This window comes from Ctenopharyngodon idella, chromosome 3, assembly GCF_019924925.1.
Source record: "Ctenopharyngodon idella isolate HZGC_01 chromosome 3, HZGC01, whole genome shotgun sequence".
In the NCBI taxonomy this organism is placed as follows: domain Eukaryota; kingdom Metazoa; phylum Chordata; class Actinopteri; order Cypriniformes; family Xenocyprididae; genus Ctenopharyngodon; species Ctenopharyngodon idella.
Window position 1 is genome coordinate 26,940,214 of NC_067222.1, and position 10,541 is coordinate 26,950,754.

The following is a 10,541-nucleotide window of genomic DNA, read 5'->3' on the forward strand; positions in this document are numbered from 1 at the left end:
ACAAAAATAACTACTTTATTCAACAATTTCTTCTCTTCCCTGTCATTCTCCTACGCAGTTTACGCTGAAGACACATTCAACTGCGTAGAAGAATGACAGGGAAGAGAAGAAATTGTTTTGTTTTTGCACACAAAAGGTATTCTTGTCGATAGTCTTTTCTTCCCTATTGTGACATGTATCCGAGTGAAACAGCTTCTCAATCAAGACAAAAAAATTGGACGGGACTTCATTGTGTCCATTGGTAATTGATTGGATGGTTGAAGTTTGCTATTTTTGTGATTTCATGTGAGTGACAGGTTGTCCCACACCAGTAAACATGTTATCAGAGAAGAGATGTTGCTGCAAGTGGGAAAAGTTTTTTTTGTTTAAATATTACAAATGCTCAAGAATTTAAAAGAATAATGATGTGCACAAAAAAAAAAACATTAATAAACACTGCAGTATTCCATAAAAAAAAAAAGAATTGACCATTTTGATCTCATGATGACTTGAGTGAATTTTTAATCAACTGTTGCCTTTACTAGCTCATTTTAAATGGTCTTGTGGACAAATTGTTTTTTTAAAACTGCAAATGCAAACATTCACTTATGCATTCGCTACAGCTATAGTGTGATATTGTACAATTATTCGTTAAAGCAAATGATTTCTTTTTATTCTCACCAAGTGTTACAAGCAGTGTATATCTGCTGTGAGGGAACAACCTTGATGTTTTTCACATGAGCTTGACCTCAACTGGAAAGTGATCGCTCACTGCCAGGCCCTGTGAGAGAGACATGAACACTTCAGACAGATGAATACACTCAGCAATAACTCAGTCTCTAGAGAGATCCTTCGGTTTAATGTTATAATCCCAATGGGGCAAAATCTGTCCTCACCCAGCTCTGGCTCAATCCATGGGCTTCCATGAAGTCAAAGACCTGTGCTGATCCAGGGGACACTCCTTTCATCATGTCAGAGGTGACCACAATCCTTTTATCAAGCATATAATGAGTCATTACATAGCATAGGTTTATCTGATCCAGCTAAATAGCTAGTGATGTCTTCCCTACCTGTCATAAGGGCAGTGTGTGTTTGTGACGGTTGTATCCGCACTGTCAGGGATGAGCCAGGTGTAACTTTGGTCAGTGCGGAGTCGTATTTTTGACCAATTCGAATTTGACACGTAGCTACAGCCAGCATTGAAGTCTCCCAAAAGCATGATGTTCTGAAATTAAATATGAAATGTTACAAATCCCCTAAATCATACTTTATATTAGCATAGTTATAAGTGATGATCAAATAATTCAATTAAATTGAAGCATCTGTGTCCATGAGGCTCATATACAGTACACTATTCCTCAGTATAGTTACATTTGTGTTCCAACGTTGTCTAGTATCCAAGACGACATCATGCAGAGCATCAATTTCCTGCACAGCGACTTCAGGAGACGTATGCTGGGGAATAAGGGCAAAGTCCCGGACAGCTATGGAAAAGAAAGACTTGTTAGGACTCAGTATTCAAAAAATTTTCAGTTTTTATTGGAAATATTTCAAATAGTGATTTTTCTAGTACATCTCAGTCTCTGCTGAGGAAGAAAAGGCATTTCTCATTGATAAAAATGTGCAAGTGTGTTAGAAAGTTGTTTAGTGTCACTGTGAGCTGTAAATTAATAATTGATATCCTTTCCCTTAACAACTCTATATAAATAATATTTTCCAAATACAATCAAAATTGCATTATAAATACAATGTACACTACTATTCAAAGGTTTGGGTCACATGATCCATCAGAAATCATTCTAATATGCTGATTTGCTGCTCAAGAAACAATTATCAATCAATTATTTATCAATTAATTTTCAGTTGTGCTGCTTAATATTTTTGTGGAAACGGTGATACATTTTTTTCAAGGTTTCTTTGATGAATAGAAACAGCACCATTTAATTGAAATACAAATCATTTGTAACAATAATGTAAAAACTTTTTCAGCACTTTTGATCAATTTCATGCATCCGTGCTGAAAAATTTAGCTTACATTTATTTTTTTTTATTTTTTTTATTTATTTATTTATTTTTAAATCTTACTGACCCCAAACTTTTGAATGGTAGTGTGTATTCAGCTATAAATATGGAAAATCACATTCCCTTTCATTTTCACTGTGGCTTTTAAAGTGGCTCTTAACCTCAGAGGAACTGTATTACTGGTAACTTTTTTCACTATGAACTGGGACCTCCACCTGTATTAGCGGAGAACCTCACAACAAAGGGCTCTCTGTTGAAAGTATCAGTTCCACAGGATTCACATCCATCATCATACTGGAAGCTGTTTGAAACGGACACTGACTGACGCCTGATGAGAATAAAAGTGTAATTATTCATTTACCACAAGTACACATATTAGTACACATAAATACAGACTTATATGATAAGTGTTACCTGTAAATAAAGAGATATCTCTCTTTGTAGGTGCTTCTACCCAGGGGCTCACTTACAATGTACTGATACTCATAAGGAGAGGAACCTCTGATAAAGAAAATAATATTTATTTATTTTTATTCAAATAAATACTGTAACTTATAGACTTTAAGTAACACAACTTACCCATTTACACTTTCCATCAGTTTTTTAGTTGCAGAGAGATCAGAGTCTCTCACCTCTTGGATGAGTACAATGTCATACCGGTGTACTACCTAACAAACACAATACTAAGGTTACCAAACGAGAGGGTGTAAGTATTATATGGGTATTCTGTGGGTGTCGCTCACTTTGGTAATGATGTTAAGCAGAGTGGCATTGGATGCTTTTGTGTCCCCGAAGGATTTGATGTTGAATGCTCCAATCAGAAAGGAGTTTCCAATGTGGACAGATACCAGGAGCACACTTAAAGTGGTAATAATCTTCATGCTGTATATCGAGATGAAAATGAAAACATATTCAGACATGCTGCATTAGACAGTAGTTAATCATATCTGAGACTGAGACAGATTAGCACTGTCAATTTGAATCTTTAAAAAACAATGCAACTAATGTGTAGTAAATAGTACTCTACTATAAATATGCATTCGTTTAGACAGTTTTTTGAGACTTTGCAATAAAAATAGCTTTACCTGCTGCTGTTTTCTGCTTTCACGTGTGCCGTGAGAACGCGGAGAAAGCCTTTTTGCACCAAGGAGCCTTTGTATACTCTACCTCAGCAAGTCCTTCTCTCAGGGAATAAAAGTGGTATCACATATTCTAGAGAGTTTTTATTTACCACTACTGTGTAAAGACTCACTCACTTTATCCCTGGGAAATAAACAGATGGGCGATAAGACAAAGTCTAATGTAACTTTAAACAGGTGGCTTGACAGATGTATTTAAAAAATATTTATTTTGTAGCTGGCTGCTGTACCTCGGTATTCAAGGAGGACCTTTTTTTTAAAAAAAAAACAATGATCTCTTGTTATAGGGTCAGAATCTCTGCATTGTACTATGTAACTGTTCATATACATTTCCCAATATTCATTTGATTGTAAAGATTTTGCATAGAAAGCCTATTTAAAATTCATTTGTTTGTCATCAGCAAGAAACTATTATTATCTGCTCTGACATTGAAAGGCTCAAATGACCCCTTGCTGTTAACCGAGCCCACTCTCCCTTAAAGTAATCCAACTTCCGTACAATAGGGGGCGCTTTATGTGTTTGCCAATCATAATATACATGCATGTCCGTGTGCCACTTAAATACACTTAATATATAAATATAGATGGATTATATATACTTTTGTTTTTATGTGAATTGTGTATACTTTTGTTGGCTGTTTCATTTTATGTGTAGCCTACCGTACATTGTTAATTGGTCGGATGCTTAGAAATTGAAACCATACAAAAGTTTGTTTTATTTTTGGTAATAATATGTTGCATATACATATCTTACAATTCTGTAAAGGCAAGTCTTTACAAAATATAGTCCTATTTAAAAGTTCAAATCGTTTTCCCCCCCCGACTTTTAAAAAAATAAAATAAAACAGTCGAGCATTGCAACATGTTTCAAAAGACATACAAGAAAAGAAACATTAACATACAAATAGAAATATTAACATACAAGATAGCATTTTGAACGACAAAATAATAACAACAACAACAACAACAACTACTACTACTACTGACTATCTGGTAATGTATAGCCGGGACATTACAAAGAATTTCCATAAAGTTTAACAATGTATAATTCTTTATGAAGATCAAATTGTAAATCTTGTCTCGTCTCGAAGGCACGTCAAGGGAACTTCGGTGGCTTTCGGCTGATTCCGGAACGGAACGGAAAGGACCGGAAGTGTCTGCCTGGAGTTTGTCGAAGTGCTAACGGCTACGCTAATGCATTACAAAGCGCAAATTGAGTCGTTGACTGAATGTGTCATCTCCATCCAGGACACAAATTTACACATTATCGCCATGCTACTGCAGCAGTGAACATTCTCCACGGCAATAAAAGGAAACGACTACATATCCTTCTGCTTATCCAAGCGGTGAAACTAGGCAGGTTAGGAATTATTTCGCATGCCAGCTAATGATTTCTGCATGTAGCGGTTAGCATGTAAACATATCAAGGAAACGCGACTGACAGTTTGATTATTTGAATGAACTGCGTTCCCACATCATGCTATTATACTTTTTAAAATCTTCTAATTATTATTTTAGTTGGTTAAAAAAAAATCCATGTCTATGTATTTTGACAGGCAGAGGTACTAACTAGCTGCTAGCTTTTGAGATTATGATTGTTGTCTTTCTGTTTTACGGCTATTTGTGCGTGTATACAATTACTCAACAGTGTTTTAAATGTAGTTTGCTGTCCATTATGTTTTAATAGATTACAATGAGGTTACTGTAACTGATACCTCTTTATGTGTCACTAATATAGTGTCAGTTGTGATGGGTATTTGTTCAACATAACATTTTCATTTGCTTATTTATTATGGCAAAAGTTTATACATTAACTTTAACATCTTGTTTCTCTTTTTCTTTACAAATGACAACATTTGAGTTAAGAGAAAACATGCTACTTTCTGTTTACTGTCATCACGTTTCTCCTGAGAGTAGCTACTTTACTGGTAGTGAGATCATATTAAACAAGTGGCTAAAAGCTTTTGAAACCAAGTTATTGGCAACAATTTGTACACAGATGTTCCATTAACATCTTTTAACACACAATGGGCTGATTCAACAAAAGTAATGGTTTTCAAACTGACATGTATGTTAAGCACTACTGAATTGTTCATCTTAATTGATGAAATGTAAATGTGCTTTCAGGTGTGAATGACCGACGTGGTGCCTACCACCGCCCTCAGTGAAATAAAGCTCCGCCTACTCTGCCACGATGACATAGAGAGAATAAAAGTGCTCTGTGGAGAGTGGTTTCCCATTGAGTGAGTGCTTGAACCAAATAAACATTTTATATGTGTCAAGTATAACACTAACACACCCTGTTATTTGTTTGTTTGTGTTTTAGGTATCCAGACTCATGGTACCATGACATCACATCAAATAAGAAGTTCTTCTCTCTGGCTGCCACCTATAGAGGTGGAATTGTGGGGATGATTGTGGCAGAAATAAAAAGCAGAACGAAAGTGCACAAAGAGGTATGACTTGCATATGCATTTTAGAGGAAAAACTCAAGGTTCAGAATAAAATAACACTTGTTATAATATAATATTATTGTGGTGAAATACATTCTATGCTTTACTTGGCACAAGTTTGTTCACAGTGTTTTATAATATGAATAATAAATGTTTAGATGAGAAAAAAATTACTTTGGCCATGAAGAATAGTTCCTCTGGAGCTTTGATGTAAAGGATAATAATTAAAATCATCTGACATATCCAAAGCCTTTTTATAGCAGGTGATTAATTAGGTTACAGACTAAATTTCTGCATGTAGCGAAGGATTTGACCTTCATTAGAAAGGATTTTACCTCTTCATAGTACAGTTATACTAAAACTTGCAGTCACTGGCTGTTCTCAAAAGTGCTTATATATTATGTAAGTTAGATATTACTGTTTACTTTTAAGAACTATTTAGGCCCATGCATAGTTAGCATATCAGAGTTGTTTACTGTCGTATGTACGAGTTCCACGTATGAAGTACAATAGAAATCTTACTTGAATGTTTCTCCACAGACTATAGACAACATAGAATAAAGTAGACAGTATTGCTATGTGCAAAAATAGAATAAAACTTGCATAAAGAAATTGGTAAAAGATCAGGTTGCAAGAGTGGAAGTGTATGATCCAGTGTTGTTATTGATGTTATTACACATTAAAGGGTTCATTCACCCAAAAAATGAAAAACCTGTCATTTATTACTCACCCTCATGTTGTTCTACACCCGTAAGACCTTCTTTCATCTTCGGAACACAAATTTAGATATTTTTGATAAAATCCGATGGCTCAGTGAGGCCTGCATTGCCAGCAAGATAATTAACACTTTCAATGCCCAGAAAGTTACTAAAGACGTATTTAAAACAGTTCATGTGACTACAGTGGTTCAACCTTAATGTTATGAAGTGACAAGGATACTTTTTTTGCGCCAAAAAAACAATATTGACAATTATGACAATATCTAGTGATGGGTGATTTCAAAACACTGCTTCATGAAGCTTACGAATCTTTTGTTTCGAATCAGGGATTCGTAGTGCCAAAGTCACGTGATTTCAGTAAACGAGGCTTTGTTACGTAAGTGTTTCGGAATTTCAGTGGTTCACCACTGGGGGGCGTGACTTTGGCAGTTTGATATGCGCTCTGAACCACTGAATCAAAACAAAAGATTCGTAAAGCTTCGAAGCTTCATGAAGCAGTGTTTTGAAATCGCCCATCACTAGACATTGTTGAATAAAGTCATTATTCAGTTTTTTTGGTGCACAAAAAGTATCCTCGTCGCTTCATAACATTAAGGTTGAACCACTGTAGTCACATGAATTTTTAAATATGTCTTCAGTAGCTTTCTGGGCATTGAAAATGTTAATTCTCTTGCTGGCAATGTAGGCCTCACTGAGCCATCAGATTTTATGAAAAATATCTTAATTTTTGAAGATGAACGAAGGTCTTACAGGTGTGAAACGACATGAGGGTAAGTAATAAATGACAGAATTTTCATTTTTGGGTGAACTAACACTTTAATGTTGTTTTGTGTTGAACATTTTTACAGCATTGGGGTAGAAAATTCTGAATCTAGTAGTGCGAGTTCAAATGGTCCTGAATGTAGGGATGCAAATGGGCAGAAAATTTCCGGAAACTTTGCAGAATTTCTGGAAACTTTCCTGGATTTTTGTAAACTTTCTAAAGTTTCCGGCCGTTTGCATCCCTACCTGAATGATCCTAAATTATTTTATTAAACAAGGACTAATTAAATGGATCAAAAGTGACATTAAAGTAACATTTATAATGTTAAAAATTACTTTTCTTGAACTTTTTTTCTCTTTAAACTTCATTAAGCAGCACAACCATTTCCAACTAATAATAATGAAGAAATTAATTACAGAAATAAAATACATTTTGAAATATATTAAAATAAAAAGTTATTTTAAATTGTAATAATGTTTCACTGTTTTTACTATATTTTTGATCAAATTCATGCAGACTTGGTGAGCATAAGAGACTTCTTTAAAAAACTTAACCCTTTAAAATATCTCTTAACATTCTCAATATGTTTCAGTAACAATGAAATTGAAATCATAATTTGTTTTTTTTCCAGTATATTATACCAGCTAATCGTCTGTGTTGCTAACTCAGTGTATATTTCTCTCCATCAGGATGGAGACATCTTGGCCTCCAGCTTTCCTGTTGACACTCAAGTTGCGTACATCCTGAGTTTAGGAGTCGTGAAAGAGTTTCGAAAACATGGAGTAGGTGAGAGGTGACGTTTGTGTGCTGTTGTGTAACGTCTGCCATGACATATGCTTCCCCTCATAAAACTTGAACTGTATTCAAACTGTTTGTAAAGTCACTTATAACTCTTTGTCTCTCTCTGCAGGCTCTTTGTTGCTGGACAGTTTAAAGGAGCACATCTCCACCACGGCACAGGACCATTGTAAAGCCATCTACCTGCATGTGCTCACCACCAATAACACTGCCATTCACTTTTATGAGAACAGAGACTTTAAACAGCACCACTATTTACCGTATTATTACTCGATACGAGGAGTGCTGAAGGATGGCTTCACCTATGTCCTTTACATCAATGGTGGACATCCTCCATGGACTATCTTATATCCTTTTCTTTATCTCACGAATTTGTGTTCTTGTGTTGCATTTGTCTATGAGTGGGAATATTCAAGGCAATTATTAATTAGAGCTGCATGTATGTTGATGACTGATAAAAGTGTAATTATTATTAATGATACCAAATCATTTTACCCAATTTGTATTAATGATATTTTTTACATGGTTTTTTTTCCCAATATTGTTTGCACATGCACAGCTTTTCTCAGCAAAATTTTAAAAAGTTAGCATGTTTCAATAGTGCATATGTACATGTAAATGCTACTATTATTTACTGCACTACTGTTCAAAAGTTTGGGGTCAGTAATTTTTTTTTTAAAGTAATTAACACTTTTATTCAACAAGGATACATTACATTGACAGTGCAGAAATGTACAATGTCCCAAAAAATTGTTGAAAATAAATGCTGTCCTTTTGACAAATGTATAGCAGTTTCCACAAAAATATTAAGCAGCACAACTGTTTTCAACATTGATAATAATAAGAAATGTTTCTTGAGCAGTGAATCATTGTATCAGTGATTTCTGAAGGATCATGTGACACTGAAGACTGGAGTAATGATGCTCAAAATTCAGCGTTGACATCACAGGAGTAAATTACATTTTAAAATGTATTAAAATAGAAAATATTTCACAATATTGCTGTACTTGCTGTATTTTTTAAATAAATTCAGCCTTGGTGAGCAGAAGAGAGACTTTTCAAAAGCATTTAAATATTACCCATACCAAACTTTTGAACAGTATTGTATATTCTCAATTGTGTAACAGTCGGGTAAAAATGTAACCTCCAAAAACACAACATAGGTCCCTTGGTATACTAGTTTCATGAATTTGAACTATAAATAACTAGTAGAAAAAGTGTTCCTTGACTCGTGCAGCACTGATTATATTCATCATATAGGTTCGGCACTGGCCAGTCTGAGCCCCTGCTCTATTCCTCAGAGAATTTACCGGCAAGCACAGAATCTCCTGCGCAGCTTTCTGCCATGGTCGGGCATCTCTTCCAAGAGTGGCATTGAGTACAGCAGAACCATGTGAGGATTGAGGTCAGAACAGTGCAGGGTAAGCCTGACTCATCCACCTCTCATGAGATCACCTCTTTCCACTCGTAAATGTGTCATTCATTTTCTTCTAAGCAATAATTATGTCTTGTTTATCAGGTGGAAGATGTTGATTTGTTTGGGTCACATCAGATGCCTGGGTTGCTGAAGACTGATATCTACTCTCTCTGGTCTGGAGCAGTGTATTATACTTGTACATTTTATATACATACTTTAATATATGCATTGTCATTAGTAGATTGCCCTTTTAATATAAACTCTCCACTTCATGCCTGTAATTCTGCTGCTGTGTAGAAATATTCTATTGTTTATCCAGATTTTTAATATAAATAGATTTTTTTATTTGTGCCTGGTCTATATAGATGATTTTAGGATTTGGTGGTAGAAGAATGCATACTTTTTCATTTAGTCATTTTCATCCATGTCAAGCTCTTGAGTTTTGTTTGTGCAGGAACACCTTGACACTAAGCATGTATTTCAGCGCCCAGTTTTAAGTTTAATTTTTTTTTTTTTTTTTTAAATAACATTTGCACAGAGGCAATGAATGTAGTGTTGCTGTGAAGGGACAAAAAAGGCCACAGTTACAGAAAACCATCCATCTCACCAAATGTGTATTGTTAATGTCAAATGCAAATGTGAAAACCTCTTTTAAATTCAGATCATCTTAATTTAGCTAGAGTATTACATCCTGCCATTCCTTGCAATGTACTTTGTTCTTTTAAAGGGGGAAATGAATGTAGTGGGGGAGACATGTTTGAATTTGGGTATATTGCTGTGAATCAGGGATTTACACACAAAATAAACATATTTGAGAAAAATGATGCTGTGTTACACAAATTACAATATCAAAGATGCTATTTACGTGTTTGACCATCCATTCATGATGTCTTTGTTGAAACAAACTGATGTATCTGTGAAGGACGTTCACAGAGAAGCATTTCTGTGAAATTACAGAAGTGTACTATCATATGTTATTGGCCTTTTGCATTTGAAAAATATGTTTCTTCCATTTCCTGATCTGTATAAACACTTTTTAGAAGACAAAATAGCATGTATGAATAGCTGTTTCTAACAAGTTATCAATATAGGTAATAGTATAGCTATCACCTTGTGCTTTTGAGTGTGAAATTGTGTGTAAATCTACAGTTCTTCTTTAGTTGTTTTTAACAGGTTGCATTCTTGTGAATTGGTACATTGTTCTGTTTTACATTTTCATTTTGTAGATAGTAAGAATTGAAATAAGGGAAA

General features: G+C 34.8%; 2 protein-coding genes across 4 annotated transcripts; one reads left to right on the forward strand and one right to left on the reverse strand.

Moving 5' to 3' along the window:
* Positions 1 to 478: 478 nt before the first annotated feature.
* Positions 479 to 3,245, reverse strand: dnase1 (deoxyribonuclease I). The gene is made up of 9 exons (XM_051886623.1): positions 3,087 to 3,245; positions 2,745 to 2,883; positions 2,581 to 2,669; positions 2,416 to 2,502; positions 2,217 to 2,329; positions 1,351 to 1,463; positions 1,050 to 1,204; positions 876 to 969; positions 479 to 760 (listed from the first exon to the last, which is right to left on the reverse strand). Exons 2-9 carry the CDS (start codon positions 2,880 to 2,882, stop codon positions 713 to 715), a joined length of 837 nt encoding a protein of 278 aa, XP_051742583.1. The 5' UTR covers position 2,883; positions 3,087 to 3,245; the 3' UTR covers positions 479 to 712.
* Positions 3,246 to 4,251: 1,006 nt separating this feature from the next.
* On the forward strand, positions 4,252 to 10,114 carry nat15 (N-acetyltransferase 15 (GCN5-related, putative)). Of its 3 annotated transcripts, none has more exons than XM_051886625.1 (7): positions 4,262 to 4,496; positions 5,268 to 5,383; positions 5,467 to 5,596; positions 7,765 to 7,861; positions 7,986 to 8,220; positions 9,114 to 9,294; positions 9,393 to 10,114. In XM_051886625.1, the coding sequence occupies exons 2-6, from the start codon at positions 5,274 to 5,276 to the stop codon at positions 9,268 to 9,270; spliced, it is 729 nt and encodes a 242-aa protein (XP_051742585.1). In that variant the 5' UTR covers positions 4,262 to 4,496; positions 5,268 to 5,273; the 3' UTR covers positions 9,271 to 9,294; positions 9,393 to 10,114. The 3 variants fall into 3 exon arrangements, 2 of the variants coding, with proteins under 2 accessions (XP_051742585.1, XP_051742584.1); XM_051886624.1 differs by having other exon boundaries at positions 4,264 to 4,500; XR_007928832.1 differs by lacking the exon at positions 9,393 to 10,114 and having other exon boundaries at positions 4,252 to 4,500; positions 7,765 to 7,857; positions 9,114 to 9,293.
* Positions 10,115 to 10,541: the final 427 nt, after the last annotated feature.